Raw genomic sequence first — 19,108 nt, forward strand, 5'->3', positions numbered from 1 at the left:
CGCCCGCCCCGCGCCGCCGGGTGGGGCCCGCGCGCCGCCCGCCGCTGCCCCCTGCCGCCCGGGAGGACGCGGCGCGCGGCCGGCGCCGGGTGGGGAGGCGCCTCCCCGGCGCTCTGCACCCTCGGCACGCCGGCGACCTGCCGCGCCTTGCACCCTGCACACCTGGCACCCTGCACGCTCCGCACCCCCAGCCCTCTGCACCCCGGCAGCCTGCACCCCCAGCACCCCCGCTACGCCTTGCACTCCCGGCAATCTCCACCCACGTCCCCTGGCACGCCCTGCATCCCCGGCACCCTGCACAGTATACACACAGCACCTGATACGCCCGGTGCTCTCTGCACCCCCGGCATCCTGCACACTCTGTACCCCCTGGATACCCTGCAGCCAGCACCCCGGTACACCCTGCATCTGGCACTCTGTATCCCAGTCACTCTGCACCCAGCACCCCGCTACGCCCTGCACCTCCAGCAGCCTGCACACCCTGCGTCAGGTACCCCCTAGGCCCCCAGCACCATGCATCCTTGGCACCCCTGCACCCTCTGCACCCAGCACCCTACATCTGGCCCCCTCTGCACCCTGCACCAGCTGCACCTTGCACATTCTGTATCCAGTGACCCCTGGGCCCTCTGTGTCCTGTATCCCCTGCACCCAGCACCTCTCTGAATTCCCTTGCACCTTCCTGCACCCAGCACTCCCTGCGCTGTACAATACCTGTACCCCCAGCATCTGGCACCCTCTGAAAACTCTGAACCCTGCATACCCTGCACCTTGCACTCTGTACACCCTGCGTCCTGCCCCTCCTGCACCTCCTGCACCTGTACCCTGCACCCCCACGTGCCTTGCACTCGCACAGCCTGCATATGGCACACTGCACCCCTTACAACAGGCAACCTGCGCCAGGCAGTGCATATCTGGCACCTCGCACCCTTACACCCTGAAACCCCTGCATTGGCTGGCACGTATAGTGAACCTCACCTTCACCCTGGGGTGGACCCTTCCATCAGTCCTCACATATCCTGAACCCCACCTGACTCCTGCACTGGCCAGCACATATCCTGTACCCCCACCTGCCTCCTCTACCCATGCAACTGGGCAGAACCCCCCACCCCACTCCTGCACTCCTGCCTGTCTCCTCTCCTGCCCCCGGCTCCCCCATGCACCCTGGGCAGTGTCTCTTCGCACCTCATGCACCTTGGAGTCCCATAGGGACTCTCTGCATACCCCACAGCATGGCTGAGCCAAGCCTGCACACACAGGGCCATTCCCCTGGCCCTCTAGCCCTAGCTGCAGCCCAGGGCCACAGTCCCCCTATTATTGCCTATGTTAAATATGGTCAAGGCAGGAAAAAGTGTGTCCAGGCTAGGGATGAAGGCAGGTCCAGTGGCAAAGTTGGAGATCCCCCTCTGCCATGAGTCCTCCCTTCCTCAGGGCTGGTGAAAGCAGCTGTGCGGGATCCCTGGACACTCCCACAGGATGGTGTATCTCCAGCAATCCCAAGGGTAGGATGGCAGCCCAGGAGGTGCCAGCAGGTCTCAACGGGGATCCGACCTCCCAAGCCACAGAGTATACTACTGGGGCCAGACAAGGGGCAACATGGAGGTCCAGCCCTGCAGGAGGTGCACTGTAGGTGTGAGGGGGCCCTTATGGGTGCCACAGGGACTTCATGCATCTGCTGTTTTCTTTTTGCTCCCAGGACAATCACCAGTTCTGTGTTTTGGAGACAACAGAGGTGGCACAGAGGCTGGTCTGAAAAAATGCCTGGGAATGGGACTGGAGCGAGTATGACTTCTTAAACTCAGCACTTCTCCACCTGGCCTCAGTTTCACCAGATAATGAGGTGCCCGTGCTTTCATATTTTTACCTAGTGCTTTGATTTCTCAAAGTGAGACCTGTGCAGAACTGACAGCCCAGAGCAACGCTGCAGGAGTCAATGAGCAATTTTCAACACGCAGCATGAGGCACAGTCCAGAGGCATGACTTTCTGAAGGGATGCATGGTCTGCTATGAAGCTGGCCTTTATAAGAGATAAGGCTGAGCCTTGCAGGCAGGAAAGCCCCTCACTTTCACCCAGCTGAGCTCTGCTGGGTTGCAAGAGGGTGTTAAACTGCCCCTGCAGTCCAGGTGTTTGTGCTGGCGGTGCTTTTGCTCCACTTCATCCTCCTGCATTGATACTGAGTGCTCAGTGCAGTATGCTGCAGGCTGTGACAGCCAGCTGCACAATGCCAATGAGGTTTGGTTACATCCAGGCTGGATTTGAGCCAGTCCTGAAGGGTGAGATCTTCATCTCCTTCCTGCTTTTCATCCTTAGCCCACCAAAGAGCATTGCAGAGGGAAAGGAGTTATCTGAGTAAAAGCTTCAGAAAAGAAGGGTGATGTCTGAGCAGCCAAATTTCAAGGGTGAGGCCAGTAAGTGTAAATCAGTATTGGAAAGAAACCTTCATTTGGGTTAAGGGTGTTATGTGGATCATGAGAACTCCAGGCAACACTCAGTGTGGCACTACCCCCCGACTTGATTTCAACCCATGGCTCTTTATTGAGAAAAGCCTTACAGGGCTGACCTCGGCCAAAGCAGCCTAGAGCTCACCTGTGCTCACGATATATAGGGGCACTTTTAATTCAGTTACACCAGGGTGAATAAGCAGGACTTTTCTTCTGGCAGTTGTTGGTGAGAGCTGAATGCCAACATACAGAGGACGTTGTTCACTATCCTGTGAGAGACAAGGATGCTGAATTCATTCCTGTCAGCAGGGCCGCTTTGCTGTCTGAGAGACAAATGTGCACACACAGAAGATGAAGAAACCGAGTTGCCATTGGACCTGCCTCACTGTGGACATTTCAGAGCCCATGACAATTAAGGATGGGAAACAGTTTCCATCATGTGCTGCAAGTCACCAGGAAGCTGCCTTTGTTTTCTGAGACCGAAACCAATTTGTTTCCAGAAATGCTGCAACCCGTTAAAGAAGATTCCCGTGTTCTCAAAGAGAAGCCTGAGGGAAGCAGGAATATCATTGCTCTCTGTAATTATTCCAAGGTAGCTCTTCCACATACCAGTGAAAAACGCATTTTTCCTCCAATCCTTGTTTGTAACTTCTGTTTGAAGATGTTTTTTTTAAAAGATTCCAGCCCAGGGAATGTCCTTACACCAGTTTGGGGCTTCCCACCCAAAATGCCTGTGGCATTCGAGTTGTTAGAAAAGATTGCCTCCTGATAGCACATACTGTACTTCAGTCTCTGCCAGAGAAACTCTGTCAGTGCAGTATTCAAACAAAACATACTGCTCTCAGCAGAGATGGGAGCTGGGTGAGTCTATCCCAAAACTGGGCAAAGACACAAGCAAATGAGCAAAATGGACTCTTTTCATATGCTGTCCCTCACCCTCCACCATTCCCCCCTTCCCTTATCCCCAGCAAGGGAAGAATCTCACACCAGCACTAATGGCTCTTGAGACGTCTGACCCTTTTCAGCTGGTTTGAACCATGGGGGCCCAAATTCCAGCTTTTCTCCCTCCAGAGAAGCTGAGCCCAGAGCATCTGCCAGGCATGCACAGGGAGATATGAGCTAGATCAGGCATCTACAGCTGCACTGGTGCAGCTCTATCCCCCAGCAGTTCAACGGGTCATCTCCATGCCGTGTAGTATGGGACCAGGCAGAGCATCTTGGGCAAAAGCCAGCACAGCTCCAGGGCCTTTCCAGACAAGAGTGTATTTAGATTCCCTGGAAGCTTTTGACATGGTTGTTCACCAAAATTTCTTCAAGAAACATTGATTACCTGGACTCCATGAAGATGCTGATGGGAGACTCCACATTGCTCACTTGGGGAGTGAGACATTATTGAATAACCCAGAATGCTGGATTCTGGCGCACCCTACTCCAATGTCCCGCCCTTTCCAAGAAGCTGGCTGAAGTAGCAGCTTGCTGCATCCTGCTGTGGTATGTTATACTTGATGGAGATTGCATGCAACGCATTGCCACTCTCCATTAGCAGCAGAGAATTTGAAGCACATTACCCCAATAAGGCTGTGCGAGCCCACAAGTCTCCTTGCCACCAGCAATAGCTATGTGTGCTACTAAAGTGATTTTGCATCATGTGGATGCTGTGGGTTTTTTTTTTTTCCTCCCATCCTAAGCGGCCTCCAGCAGAGAATTGTGAAAGGAGTTGTCACATGGACTATTCACAAGAGTAGGAAATGGCTTACCAGCTTGGGAAACCCCAGGCCAAAATTACAGTCACATAGAGAAAGGACTTTTCCTAAACCCTGAAAGAGACAGAGCCTATTGGAGATGTGGTTCATAGGAGTCTGGACCCTGGTGCACCCATCATTCCTGGCACCACAGCTTCTTGCCCTGTTGGCCGGGCTGTACCCCCAGCAAAGCACAGAAACACCTTCCAAAGGAAAAAGACAGCTGGGTCTGTGTCGATTCTTTATGGGAGAGGAATGAAGAATGGGAGCAATCTCGGCCCTGATGAACCCTCTGGCCATTGATCTCAGCAGGGAGGGGAGATTTACCTCCTTTTTATGTGAGATTTTTGGAGACATTCCTTTCCTTTGCATGCTGTTTTTCCACTAAAAATTCCCATGCTGGGCAACCCACTGTCTTTATGAATGAGTTTCCCAGGACGCAGATATTAGCCTGACACAGACAGACCAGCTCAAACCTCCTGCTTCACCACTGACACCACATATGAACCCTGGGATCCCCCTGTTTTTGCAATAGCAGGGGAAATGGGCCAGCATGGCCCCATAGCATGCTAGGGGAATAAATACAGGGAACCTGGAGACATACTCAGATACTGTGGTGGTAATGGCCTGATAAGTGTCCTGAACAGATAAAGTTGGTAGAAATTCAAGCATCATCAGACTGAAAGATAGGAAAATTGCTTAACTGATTATAATCTACATCAGAAAGCTGAACTGGCAAAAATCCCAGCACCTGATAGGAAATCTGAGAGGGGCAACAACACCCCCTACCCAGCTGCTAGTCCCAGAGGGCATGTCCTGCATATCTTGGGAAACCCTGCAATACAGTTCCCACTGAAAGACTGCCTTAACAACACTCTCCTTTTGATATTAATATCAAAGCATGAGAAAAGTGGTGCACATCCTGCTGTCTGGGAAAGGCAGGGAAAGATTCTGCTTTGGTGTGGCTTGCAGAGCGTTCAAGTCCTGCTGTCTGACAGCAATAAGGGGAGAAAAGACTAGTGGGCCAAATTTACTGAGTAAAGCCTGTCTCAGATAAGTTCAAAAACTTCCATCAGCAGCTTCAGAGACACCATCAAAGGCAACAGCATGACATAAAAGGGTTTCCTAAATTAATACTAAGAAGTATTGAGTCATGCTTTGACACTTCAAGGGGCTCTGGGGAGCTCACAGAGGCTCTGCAGCCTCAGTGAGAGCCTCACTGCGGATGAGGTCTTCTCCAGCAGCACCCAGGCACAAAAAGCTGTGGCATGAGGGAAGGGTTGACGTGGCGGCTTGGAGCACAGGCGAGATTGCTCCACCAGAATGATCTGCCCATCCCAGACTGCTTTGGGTGGGAAATGTTATTTTAGACCTGGGGAGTTTTCTTACTGCAAGGCCAGGAGTAGGTTTGTTCCCAGGGCCACAGAGATGGGAGAGAGGGGAGCAATGGTTACCCCCTTTGCATTGTTCCTCATGGTACAGTTGCTCCATGTGCAAAGACAGAGCAGGAAAGCATGGACAGGTCTAGGGAATTGCCCAAGCTCTGGTAACCCTTTGTAGCTAATGGTCACACAGGCCATTTTCAGGAGTGCCTTCCAACAGCTTGGGGCTCACATACATGGGGGGGCTGTGTTAGTAGAGGGGTCTCTTACTGCCTGTTGCTCTTCCACTCATTCTCTAAAACATTTTGCAAGAATTTGCTCCTCTCAGTGGGCAAATGCTACATGGCTTTATTATCCTATAGCAAATGTTCTGGCAAATACTCTACCAGGAGAGCCTGCAAACACATGAGAACAACTAATAAAGACTGACAGGGTTCAGCAGTACATGATAATTTCTGAAATGCTGGCTATTTTAACACCCTGTATGTTCCCTGAGACATCCCTGAAATGCCACTGAGTTTGCTATTAAGACCCAGCGAGATTAGGCAGAAGTAACTGATTTCTGTTCATTGCCCATTCCTGGGCAAGGATATATTCACTGCCTTTATACATAATAAGTGTAAGAGCTTTAAGGAGAGGCACAGAGAGAATGGGAATTGGGGCAGACTCAGAGGGGCCTGAGGACTTGCCTGAGAAGTCAGGAGTTTTGCAGAGGTGAGGGTGAAACCTCTCTTTTTATGCATTCATTTCTCCTTCAGAAAAAGCCATGGGGCCTAAAGAACGGGCATTAGGACAAAACTGCCAGGCAGCTGCTCTGCTGATTTTTGGGTGACCCACAGAGTGATAGAGGTATGTCCATGCAAATGGCCCTGATCTGGGGACACCTCAGGATCGGAAGCAAAATCAATCTCTCTCAGCATGATGATTGACCCCTTTTCCCCTTCTCTTACCCACCAAACAGGCTACATCAGCGCTCACGGGCACTGGCAGGCACACACTAGGCAGCCCCCAGTTCCTTAGCAGTCCTCTTGGATCAACATTATGCCACACACATCAGCCAAAGGCTCATTTTGAATAGCTTTAAAATATTTTATGGAATACCTCCGTGTTATAATTTTTTGTGCTAAAATCTTGTCTCTTTCCTCTTCCTTTTGCCCTGAAAGTATGGGGGGCAAAAACCAAGCTAGTATTGTTTTGTTCTGATTTCAACAAAAACTCAAGAATGTAAAACCCTGCCCTCTTGCAACAAAAGACCAGGTCGCAACTGGAAACGTGTTGCTTGCAAAATGGCATACAGATTTAGGAATCTCCTCTAGTTTAAGGCTGTTGAGAAGGTGTTGGCCAAGGATGGAGACGAAAGAAAGCCACATAATGAAGGCAACCAACGATGCACCTTTGGTATTAAGTCGTTGCAGCACATCTTTAGCAAAAAGAGCCTCATGGAGCATGTTCAGAACAAGCCCAGCCCTCCCCACAGACGATACACAAACAGAAGAGAGGCTCTGTTTATTTGCAGCATAACTGAACCAGCTCCAGGTCTAATGGGACAGACATTTTTGTGTGGCTAAAGGGCAAACCATGCTCCCAGCTCTTCCCAACTTCAGTTCCTCCACATAGCTTGCTCTTCTGGCCGAGGATAAGATGTTGCATGTTTTGAAAGTGAGAGCTCCTTTCAGTCAGTGAAATCTGCCTTCTACTCACAGCAGCAGCTTTAGCACTGACCGGATCCTTCACACAAACCTACAACCAGCCAGTCTGTGCCAGGGCAGGGTGGTCCAGCCAGGTCTGGGGGATTGCATATCCCTTTTCCAGGGTCATGAGGCAACAAGCTGGATGGATTTGCTTGGCTGTGTTCATCCAGGGGCATTTGTGCCCTGCTGCTGCCATGTGGCCCGGTGGGAGCAGGAGCTATTTTGGTGGATGTCTCTCCGAAGCTAGTGCAGATGTCGGCATGAGACAGGGGAGCTGTCTGCCCAGCAGGAGCTGTGTTAGTGACCTTCTGCCTCTGGCAGCTGGGAAGCGAACAGAGCTAGTGTGTGATGGAGGAACTGGTACTGCTCGCTCGTCTGGATCATCCCACCTCTGCAAAGGGAAAAGCAAGTCCCTTCTGACACCTAATCAAAGCACAGAAACCCCATCTCCTGCTCCCTGCCTGGATCATGTCTGCACAGATATTCCTGCTTCACCTGACATGTCTGGATTCATCTGAAACAGGCCCCAGAGCTCCCCAAAGAGTATTTGCATTTAGAAGCATTGCTGGGTTGTTCAAAACACAGATTAGCAACTAATTCAGCTCTAATTTTACTGGCATTTTCCTTTGAAAAATGGCAAAATTGAGCATCTTTGAGTTTGGAGGGCAGCAGTGTCTACAAGGAGGTAGAAGGCTGTGGGGATTAGTAGCTGAGCTGGAAGAAGCAGACAAGCTGGCAGGTTCAGAGCTGCTCTCCCTCATTTCCTCAGATCCCCAGAGCTGCAATATTCACAGCAAAACTGGCCCAGCACAGGGGAATCATTTGCAGTTTTCAGCAGTCCTTCCAAATTCTTCATCAAAAATTGCCTCCTTACCCCCATGTCATGCCAGCCCCCACACCCTTCCTGCATCTCTCTTCCCAGGCTTTGCACCCCAGAGGACCCACCAAAGAGCAGGTCTGCTGTTGCCTGAGCACCTACCTATCTATACGGAGACGGCACACGATTCCCAGGATATCCACCTCTCCCATGTCCTTTAGCTGCTGGCAGCCAATCCTGGTAGCAATAAAGCAGCCTGTCCGGCCAATTCCTGCACTATGGGACAGCAAGAGTCAAGTCAGACACAGGTATCCTGAACACAGCAACAAAATCCACTGCCCAGACCCTGTCCAAGCTGGCCAACTGGTTAACTGTCATGATTTCTTCCTAGAGGGATGGTGGGGTTCTGCTCCAAGCTGCCAGACCATCTTTCTTAGCCAGGCACCAAGAGACTTGGGCAAGCCTCATTCTGCCACAACAAGGGGGTCATGCCATGTTGCACAGCCCAGCTGAGGTGGCTGTGGAAGCACATGGCTAGTTTGTGCTCTCCATCCCTGCACAGGTCACTGCAGCCTCTTCGCCTCCTCCCCAAGCCATGGTCTAATCCCAGGGACAAAATGGCTTGTCTTGAGGTGGGAAAGCCTGCAGCATCATGCTCTCTGCCTTTGTGGCACAATGAGAGGAGCGTATCCCACAGGAATGACTGGATGCTTTGCTCTGCTGGCCCCAAAATCATTTAGCAGTGATGTGAACCAGCAAGACGGTTTGGAAGATACACAGAGGTCACCCCCTCCTGGAAGGATCCCTTGAAAAACAGCTTTATAGCTGAGCCACAAACCATGCACACTGCAGGGGAAGCAGGAGCCAGAGCCATGGATCTGGTGGCTAGATCCAGGACCTTGCATAGCCCTGAAGACTCCAGAGCTGCACTCCTGTTCCCAGAAGGTGTTCATAGAGCTAGCTGGATACTAGACTTCCTTAGGGGGCAGTGGTAGCTCTGCACCATGCTAATATCGCCATCTCCATGCCAGGACAGGAGTTACTGGCTCCGATACCTCTGTAATGGGGGGTGTCGTGCCCTCAGATTTCTGCATCACAATGGGAACAGCTCACATGTAAGTGCACATGAGATTTTTCCCAGTTGACATTTACAGACTGACCCCAAGGTTAAGGACATGCAGGGGCTCAGGCAAGGGGAAGGCTCTTACCTGCAGTGCACGATGATGGGCCCTGGGTTGGCTGCAGCCTGCAGAGTCTCCTCCACCTTGGACACCAAGTGCAGCAGGGGCTTGGCTGACTCAGGTGTCTGCTGGTCCGGCCAGGAAGGGAAGAAGATGTGTTTGACCTGGCGGCATTCACCTTCGAGCTTCCCCAGCACAGGAGAGAGAGAAATCAGGATGTGGGAGCACAGACACACAGGGCTGGGCCAGCAAAGGTGCGGAGTCCAGCTCAAGCAGGGGCCACGTAGCCTGCGTCCATCTTATCTGCTTTTCTCATTCCTGCTGGAGACCCGAGAGAGCCCAGGGCCAGCGACACTCCTGGGTTATTTGCGAGCACCCTGCTGGGGCAAGACCCAGCCACGCCCCAGTCCCCCTCCTTGGACCCCACGTGGGAGCTGCAGTGTGCCCTGGCCATGTCTCTGCTTGGAAAGACGGGACCAGATGCAGCATGTCCCACCATCACCCCCAAAGTCCAGGCAGAGTCAGCAAGACTGTGTTGGCTAGCATCAGTCCATGGTGATTGCAGACAGATGATGGGCCAGAGCCCACTGGTACAGTGCAAGCAGCAACGGACTCGTCTAGAAGCTCTCACCAGTCTGACCCTCTCTCCTCTTTAACTTAAGGCTGGGACCTTCCTGGACCTTGCTCTCCTTCAACCTCTGCCAGGCAGACAGGAGATCTGCAGACCCTTCCTCTGGCAGGGAGCACATGAGATCCCGTTCTCCAAGACACAGACCCTCCATAATCCTTACATACAGCACTGCCATCCTGCTACAGAGCCCATGGGTGGCCTGAGCACTGCCAGGCCCTGCTGGACATCCATCTTGCCCCCAGCAAGGGAGTTGAACCCACCTGAATGGAGAGGTCCCGGACCACATACTCCACACATTCGCTCACCCCCTGCACACAGATGGTGAAGGGGCCATAGGTATCCTCCTTCTCAGGCCAGTAGTGGACACATTTCTGAAGGCAGAAGGCAGAGTTTGTGACTGTGGCAATGCCCAGGGCACCCACTGGGTGTCTGAGCTACACCTACTCATAGCTCTCAGGAAGAAGCATCACTTTGGGTGGAGGGCCAGGGGAGCCGGGGAAGTAGATGCAAACTGCTACAGATGGGAGCATAAGGAAGGGATAGATCCTCTCTCCTAACCATCTGCTCCCTCTGCACCCTCTCCCTGCCCTCCCGTATTAGTTTCAGGCCCCAGAGCTACAGTGGCTCTCCCCAGCCCCACAGGAGCTGTGCCTGGGACAGTTCATGTCCACTGGTGGGATCCAGGAGGATCCAGCCTGCCTGGTTGAGGGCACAGGGACCCTCTACAAGGGATGCTGTGCCAGCCAGGGTGAGAAGGGAGGGAGGAAAGGACCAGGAAGGAAAGGGGGAAGATCTCCCCAAGCTGGTACTCCTGGAAAAGGGACAAGGTCTTGGGAGCTGGGGATCCCAGCCAATATCTTGCAGGGACAACTGCAGCAAAGGGCTGTGTGGTCAGGCTACCACATAGGGGCCCAGCACTGCCTGCTCCCATCCCAGCCTGGGTCCACTATCTGAGAGCTCCTAGCCCTGGAGGAGAGCTGCTTGGTGCCAGAGGGACACTGCTCACTGCTGGCTCTGCTCCCTCTACCAGGGGATGCTCTAATTCCCTTATCCTATTATTTAGCTAGCAAAGTGTGCCTGGAGGGCCATGTGATGAGGAGAGGCTTTGCTGGGTGGGGCAAGACTGCAGCTGCAGGTCTCATCTCCTGTGTGTATGACCGGTCAGGAGACACCCTCTGAGAGCAGAGCAGAGGAAGCAAACGGGTGCTCAGACCACTTGTTCAAAAGTCATGTTTGGTCTCATGTAACCTTGTTACTGTTGTTATTCTCCCACCCTATCTTTCACTTCAGGCTGGGGTGCTGTGCCCATTCTAGGGAAGGGACAACGGTACCTCTTTGCGCTCCTGGAGCTTGGTTATCATGACGATGAGAGGTGTCTCCTCCTGCCACACCATCTCCCAGAAATCAGTCACAGTGTTCAGCATGGGCCCTTGCGTGGCAATGTACTCCCGGGTTCGCCCCGCATAGCCCTGCCAAGCACATGGGTCCAGTCAGTGATGAGGAGGAGGAGAGCCTGACATGCAATGGGAACCTGTCTCTGAGGCACCCCAGCCCTCATGGTGCTCCTCTTCCTCTACAGGTGAGAGATTGAGCCACACTGGCTCTTTCCTTACTAAACCTATCCTTCCTTACTCCTTGAAATGCCTTTATTATTATTAGGAATTACCAGGCATCTCCATCCTCCTGGTTAGGCTGTGAGAGCAATCCCATAGCAAGAAGTATACTCAGGCCCCTTTGCAAGAGTCCTGAGGTTACTGGTGTGGTAGTACCCAGCTTGATGGACACACTGGGGAGGCAGAGCTCTTGCAAGGAGAGATGTTACCTGATGGCAGCATTTCCTCAAGGACAAGTAGAAGACAGTGAGCCCTGTTATAGCTAGGACCTGCGATAATACTAGCTGGGTTCCACCAGCCCTGCCTCCATCTCAGGCTCATGAGGGGACATGGCAACGCCTATCATCAAGAAGACTGGATCTGGTGATGCCTGAAAGTGGTGTTTGGCACAGGCTAGATATGAAGGCTCCTGCCCTGAGTCTGTCCCAGGCTGTTGCACAGTACTAAGCATCTGCTGCCTCTCTGGTCACTTCTTACCCTAGTATAAAATTGCTAAAAAAAAAAAAAAAAAAAGGCTTGGAGGTATTTTGAGTCCTGCTCAGGTCCTGGTATGAACTGCTTCTTCACACAGCTACTTCATGGCTAGCCCTGCTGGCATGGTAGAGGGGAGAGTACCTAGTGGCACCAAGCACAGGCCTGGGCAGAGGTAGAGAGGTGTGGGAATATCTTCTCCCAGGGTCAGCTCCCAGCTCTGTGCACGATCAGTTGCAATTTAGCAGTGCAGCAAGGAGTCTGAGGGACTCCACTGAGGATACCACTGTAGGGCATGATGAGGGGGCATCGTGCTGGGGCGTGATGAGGAGCCACACACAGTGCTGACGGTCTTTGGAAAAGCAGGGAACATGGCATTGCAGGCTGAGCTTTATGGCTTTGCCAGGAGGGATCTGCGTTAAAGATGCTTCCAAAAGATGTGCATGTGTGTGAGAGATAGAGATGGACAGTGTTTGTGTATTCTTTTGATCACGCGTGTGAGACAGAGAGGGAGCCACATGCTCACACACATCCTGATGCACTTTCACAGGTGTAGTGCTGTCACCTGCTGTGAAGCTGTCAGTCACATAGTACTGCAGCTGGGCTGCACATTGCCAGACCGCTCCAGATCCTGCCTTCTGCTGCCCATGCTCAAACCTTTTTTAGGGGCCAGAAATCCTCAGATCCTCAGATCTAGCTCTTAAGCATCATGCTCAGGTGCCCGAAGTGCTTCTTTGACCCTCAGAACTGCTGGCAACTCACACAACTCTTTGGATCACATTCTCGAGCATCATCTGAAAAGAATTGCTACTAAACGGCTTCCAGCTCTGATGTGAGTTCTCAAAACACCTGGGGTACATCTATCATGACAAAAGACTCTTTTGTGGCCTAGTTTTGTGAATCCTGCGTTCCTAAGCTCTACTCTCTGCCCACTAGCCTGGGGCAGCTGCAGACCCACCTCTGTTTCCCAGTGTTCCAGGCCTGTTACAGGGAGACTGATACTGAAATGACATGAAATGCTTAGAAAGAAGCTGACCAACCAGGCAAAGTTGCTACCTGGCTGACACAAAGCAGTCTACTTTGGGGTCATACCTGCTCCAAAAGAACACACAAGACTGCAGCCTGGAAGGGGTCATTTGCATGGGAAGACACTCATTGTAAATCAGGCTGCCTGCAGCAACAGCCTTGAACCTGAGGATTTCTGAGTCTCTGGAAAGAGACCCCCATCTGACGCCAAAGATAAGCTGTATCCCCCCTCCCCTCCCCCCCCGTGCCTTTGTCAGGTTTGTTTTGGGGAAATTGCAGCAAACCCACTGAGTGGAGAAGAAACTCCTGGATGCATAAGGATTTAACAGTACTGGGGTGTGATGGTCTGTTGACACAATGTGCCTCCTGCAGATGTGGACTGCCAATAGCAGAGCCCATGATAGCAGCCTTACCAGACAGCAGACTTGTGCATGAAGATAAGAGATGGAGAAGTCACTGCAAAGAAGCTCATACATACTCTCCACTCACCAAAGCAGCGTGAGCCAAGAGCAGTCCACCCCATGTGGCTCTGCCAGCAAGGGGGGTGAAGTGTCTGCCCTGCATGCATGGAGCTGCGTCTCTGTAGCTCAAATAAGAGCAATAAGTTCTGACTCAGTATGAGACTGTGAGGTATCCTCATGTCTGACTCTGGACATGTCAGGGGTCCTGGTGGCACAGGCAGAGAAGCCACTATGAAGGCATCAGTGCCTCACAGGCTACCAGGTGGGATCAGCCACTCCCATGCCCACTGTGCAAAGGGTGTTTCCAATCCTGTGAATCCTGTCCCACAGCCTGGACCTACACTGGGCCCTTTACCCAGCTGATCTTCAGACCCCCCAGGCTTACATATTAGAAAGACTGAGCACAAGGTGTTGTGCTCTGGCTTCCTTAGCTCTTGTCCTAGGCTCATCCTGGGGCAGGTGCAGGATGCTGCGTGACAGGCAGTGCCCCTGGCACGCATGGCCAAATGTGCGCCTGCAGCAGTAAGGGGTTTGCGACATGATGCCTTATAAGCCATGGGCTGCAGGAGATGGGAGAGCACCCAGACCTCCAACCAGCCAGAATACTCACTGTGATGTAGTTGGCATTTATGTAGCTGTCTTCCTCCTGGTTCCTTGCCCTCCTGAGACAGACCCGGCTCTCGGGATCTAAAAGACATGGTAAGAATTAACCCTGGGACTGCCTTCCTGAGCCATGCCCCTGCCTAGTCTCTCTGACTCAGCTCCAGAGTGTGGAGGCTGAGTCCTCCCTGCTCCATGCCATGCTTGGAGCTACCTGAACCCTCCCTAGGACACTCTCTTAGCCCCTCTTCTTGCCCCACTTCACCCTGGCTGCCATGGCGGGGTAGAGCCAGCCCTGCCCTAACCTGCCCACACTGCAATGAGCATGTAACTCACTGCATGAGGGCATAACTCACCTGCCAGGTGACAACCCCCCCAGAGCCTTCCCACTGTGCCTGAGAAATCCTCCTACAATGTCCTCAGCTTTCTACTCCCCCAGCAATGTGCTCTTGAGACATATAGGGCCCCACAGCAGCAGGGAGTTACCCAGGCTGGGATGTCATATGCTGCACAGCCCAGGGCTACACCTTCAGAAGTCCCCGAGGAGCAGCTCCCCACATATCTTCCTGTAACACAGCGTACAACCCCTGCACCACGTCACCCAACCCTTCAGCATGAGATCCAACCCCTGCAACACAGGGAGTAGTAACAGCCACGACAGAGGCACTAAGGGACATTCAGAAGCACCTGCTCTAGGGCCAAGGCTCCTCTCACTTACCCCTCTCTCTCACAAACAGGCACACACACACACACATATACGCCTCTCCACATGTGGCACATGGGGGAATGCGCATACATGAGATGGAGGGAAGCAGTGGCACCTACTGGGGAGGATGGTTTTGTATCTGTCCTTGGAGGCACGTCCAGGGATCTCCAGCTCCTCTGGATTGACGAAATTGGGTGGGATTTTCTGCAAGGGGGAGAACTACTATGAGGAAAGATGCATTGCCATTGCTTGTGTCTCCTTGTTGCAGCAAAGCCAGTCTCACAAACCAAACTTCAGACAATAAGACACTGACCCAGGGGCCTAATAGCATCACCAGAGAGGTCATCCCCTGGGATGAGCCCTGTCCTTGCCCCAGATGTGGCAGGACACATTGCAGATGCCATCTTGGGAGAGCACCTTGGCCACAGGAGGGCAGGCCAGGCTATCCATGCACTAAGGAATGGACAGCCAGGGGATACCTGAGACACATGCACCCCCGTTAGTCCCCATAGCACTCCCTGGTCACAGGTGCTGTAGGGCACAGATGTCTCAGAGCCTCTACCACCTGCAGGGTAAGAGCCCCCACTGGGCTGTGGTCCCCACTGCAAGGGCCCCCATAGCAATGCCACTCCCCACCAGCACTCATGCAAGGAGGGAGAGAGGAGGCAAGTGTCTCACTGAAAACTCCTCCTGGAGCTCCGTCAGGCTCTGGGCGCGTTGCTGGAGCTCCTCTTTCCTCAGCACGTGGCTGGATGTTCTCAGAAACTTCATTGTGATGTCCCGTGGTGTGCAGACAGGCTGGATGGGCTCCACGCTCCCTAGCGAGCTCATATCCAGCATCAGTGACACATTGGAGCCCCTCCTGCAAAGCAAAGGGGTATACTGACCCCCTGATCGGCTCTCCGCATGGGTGCAGGGCCCAGGTTCTGCCACCCTGGGACAGGCAGATAGCTCATCCTTCCACAGCTGCAGTTAAAACTGCCCCATGCCAAGCAAAAGCCAGACAGGGAATAACACAGGATGAAGAAAGGGGACAGGTAGAGAACCCAAAAGACGAAAGGGTTGGTATACAAGGACACCCTAGGGAAACAACTGCTCTTTTGGTCATTTTTCTAGAAAGAGCCCAAAAGATGCTGTCCAGATTTGACCCAGGCTGGGTTAGGGGGTGATCAGGGCTGCCTCCACATTTGGATCTGGCAACTGCACAGATCAACAGGCAGTGAGCTGGCAGGGCTGGGCCAGGGAAAGGAAGCTCGGGGAAGCCCAAACCCTGGACCAGGGCTGGGGTGGTATGTGGAAAGCATACAGCTGTGCTGAGCTCTGGAGGAGCAGGCAGTACTTCAGGTCTCCTCTGAGGGCCAGGCTGCCTGCCTCACAGCTCAGAGGACAGGCAGTGCCAGGGCCGCTGCAGGCTGCAGGCACCATTCAGCCTGGTCATGCTCACCTTTCCTGAAGACGCACGTGCTTCTTAGCAGAGGGACTGGGCTTGTTCATCTTGTCCATGTCTCCCCTGGCTGCCCTGGCTGTCAGGCTGCCGTTATGAACTCTGGAGCATGCCAAATAGGCCTGTACCATGCTGTGCCAGCCACGAAGCCCTTGTCCTGAAGCAAGGAGAGTGGAAATGGGTGGCCCTCGACACCCATGGAATCAAGGAGCCATCAGAAAAAAAGTAGCTGGAAAATACAAGACAGATCTGAGAAACACCATAAGAATAGGTGAACCCCTTCCTGAGGGCCCAGAATGAGACTACCGGCAAGGGACAAGTTTTCAGTCCTTAGCTGCCCTGCCACCAGGGCCCTCCATCTCAGCTTCCTTTGGGCCAGGCAGGTGTCAGAGGACAGCTCCTGGCATGTTCACTCTCTGGAACCCCCACAGCACCACAGACCATGTGAGCACACACTGGTGACCTTAAGCATGGCCAGGGAGTTGAAGTCTGCTTGCACTCAGTGGAGGAAGCCCATTCCCTGTGCTGGCAGAGCACAGTCCTGTTTTGGGAGAGTTCAAGTTGCTCTCAACCTCCCCAAGAATTTCTGCACACACTGCCACATGCCTCCAGTCCTTCCTTAGGATGCCTGCTTTGACTTGGGGACACGATGGGGAGGAGGGACAGGTGGAGTCCAGTTGAACAGCACTGTCCTCCCACCCACAGAGCCCAGGGCCATCCCAGCCAGTCAGAACTCAGCAGGTGAGATGTGGGTGAGCTGTAAGCTCCCTGGCTGCAGGCTGGGCTAGGAGGGCACCAGGCTCCCAAGCCCAGGATGGCCCTGGAGACAGGCAGCTGAGTGCATGACAAGGAGCCTGGCCAGCTCCTACTATTAGGAGACATGGGGATGCAGGCAGCAGAGTCAGGCTGGCACCATGAACAGCACATAGCACTGCTGAGGAAGGGCATCAGCCTTGTGACAGCCTTCTCCGTCCCCTAGATCTCAGCAACCAACAAGAGGAAATAGCTTTAAATGGGTGGTTGAGCAAGAGGCTGTGGGGTAGCTTGGCTGGAGAAGGGTGCCAGGGCTCTACCACAATCAGCCCTGGGACATGAGCCCCTGGCAAGGTTGGCAGGGCCCTCACTCCCAGCTCTACACTGGTACCACTCCCCAGAAGACCTTGTCACCTGTGGGTAATGCTAGTTCACCTCTGGACAGTGGGGGGGGTACAGCTCCCCACAGCACAGGCAGCACCTTGGGGACCTCAGGGCTTCTTGCCCCCAGCACCCTCCATGCTCAGGAACCACAGTAAGGAGATACACCCAATGGGATGGGGGGACACTGGGCACAGGTTGGGGTGCCCAGATACCCACAGCATCTCCAGGAGGTCCTTCAGAGGATCACCCCCAGCCCAGTCTCATGTGGGCCCTTGCCTGGGTACACACAAACTCAGTGTAAGCTTTGCACATGGCCAGATCCAGGGAGGAGCACAGAGCCTAGCGTGGATCCCTGGGCAGCTGTGGCTGGGCAGTAAGGGAATCTGTTCATGGTCCTTTCTCCCAAGCAGAAGCCATTCCCCATGACTCCCTGCTGTCTGGGGGCATTTCTGCCCCAGGGGGCAGCCCATTCACAGGGCACCAATGCCACTGGCACCATACGCAGCACCACCACCATGCCCCATCCAGGGCACCTTGTGGAGGCCATGCTGCCAGGGTATTCCTAGTCCAGGTGGGACAAAAACAACTGCTTCCCAGGAGCCAAGGCACCAAGGGGAAGACCTTGCCTGGAGACAGAAACAGCCTCCAACCCCCAGAAGCCATCCCCTCACATGCTAGGCAGGAAACATCTGGGAGATGCCCCAACCAAGCTGTTGGCAGTGCAGGGGGGCCCTGGGAAGACACTCAGCTCCTGAACACCTGGCAAAGAGAGGGTTCCCATCACCCCTACCTAATCCCAAGCCAGTCATCCCAGCCCTGTCCGGGGGCACCTGCACTGCTCCATGAGTAAGCACATGCCCACACCCTGTAAGGTTCCCAGGGCCTGGTACCAGTAGTAGTGCTCCCATCTCCAAAGGGCAGCATGGGGCCCCCCAGGACCTCCACCTGCAGGCTCAGGGGCTGCCTACCTTACGCCCCGAGGCATGGGCTCCACAGGCCTGCAAACGCTCCGTGCGTCGGTCTAACACTACGGTTTGAAAGTGTTCAGGAAGCTGCTTATCAAAGGAGCTGCTGCCTCTGCCGCTTCCTCTCCCTCCTTCTCCCCCACCCTGCCTGCCGCCCACACACATACCGGCCACATCGGCTGCAGCTTCGCTCTGCCGGGCCGCCTGCAGCCCCATCCCTGCTCCCCACCAGGGAACCCCTGGGTTGCCTTTGGGCCCTATGGATGCAGCCCAGCCTCCCCCAAAATCTTGGGGGTGTCTCCATGGACATCTCCACCACGGCTGGTCGGGCTCTCCCAGGATGCCCTCTGTCCAAGGCCTCCCCCCCCCAGCCTGGTGAGGGTGGAACCTGTGCTCGGCCGTGGCCAGCATCAGCAAACAGGGGCACAGAGGGGCAGGTGTGAGCAGGGCTCTGGTGCTTGGGCCTCTGGCAAGAGGGTCAAAGCCTGGTGTTTCACATACCCTACACAGCACAGTCGTACTGCCAGACACATTGCAACTCTGCCCTGTGGGGTGCCAGGATGCGTCCTCCAACTCACCATCCCTGCTGCTGCGGAGGCAGCTGGTTGGACCCTATTGTCCAGGCTGCGCACATCCTGTTTCCATGTCTGCTGCATGGCAAGCCACAGCTCAGTGTTTCCCACCCTCTGCACCCAGCAAGACACATCGTGGTCCTCATGCCACCCCACCTTCCCTTTAGGATCCATCTCCCTGTATGTGTTACCCCCTCTCTGTCTATCATAAGCCCTTGGGCCACCCCTTC

At 53.9% G+C, this 19,108-nt stretch overlaps 1 protein-coding gene across 6 annotated transcripts; it reads right to left on the reverse strand.

Moving 5' to 3' along the window:
* Nucleotides 1-7,054: 7,054 nt before the first annotated feature.
* Nucleotides 7,055-18,478, reverse strand: PTPN7 (protein tyrosine phosphatase non-receptor type 7). 6 transcript variants are annotated; one of them, XM_009667352.2, is made up of 10 exons: nucleotides 18,310-18,478; nucleotides 16,205-16,433; nucleotides 15,439-15,622; nucleotides 14,880-14,964; nucleotides 14,065-14,141; nucleotides 11,215-11,352; nucleotides 10,144-10,254; nucleotides 9,280-9,437; nucleotides 8,234-8,347; nucleotides 7,055-7,645 (listed from the first exon to the last, which is right to left on the reverse strand). In XM_009667352.2, exons 2-10 carry the CDS (start codon nucleotides 16,333-16,335, stop codon nucleotides 7,552-7,554), a joined length of 1,092 nt encoding a protein of 363 aa, XP_009665647.1. In that variant the 5' UTR covers nucleotides 16,336-16,433; nucleotides 18,310-18,478; the 3' UTR covers nucleotides 7,055-7,551. The 6 variants fall into 6 exon arrangements, with proteins under 6 accessions (XP_009665647.1, XP_068774056.1, XP_068774055.1 ...); XM_068917955.1 differs by having other exon boundaries at nucleotides 16,205-16,361; nucleotides 18,310-18,458; XM_068917954.1 differs by having other exon boundaries at nucleotides 7,055-7,575; nucleotides 16,205-16,361; nucleotides 18,310-18,444.
* Nucleotides 18,479-19,108: the final 630 nt, after the last annotated feature.

This window comes from Struthio camelus, chromosome 24, assembly GCF_040807025.1.
Source record: "Struthio camelus isolate bStrCam1 chromosome 24, bStrCam1.hap1, whole genome shotgun sequence".
NCBI classification, from domain to species: domain Eukaryota; kingdom Metazoa; phylum Chordata; class Aves; order Struthioniformes; family Struthionidae; genus Struthio; species Struthio camelus.

Coding starts and splice junctions, on each gene's coding strand:
- PTPN7 (XM_068917954.1), bottom strand. CDS start 16,335: ATGGTACAGGCCTATTTGGCATGCTCCAGAGTTCATAACGGCAGCCTG. Junction 15,623..16,204: donor CACGTGCGTCTTCAGGAAAG/GTGAGCATGACC, acceptor TTTGCTTTGCAG/GAGGGGCTCCAATGTGTCAC. Junction 9,438..10,143: donor TCCGGGACCTCTCCATTCAG/GTGGGTTCAACT, acceptor GTGCTGGGGAAG/CTCGAAGGTGAATGCCGCCA.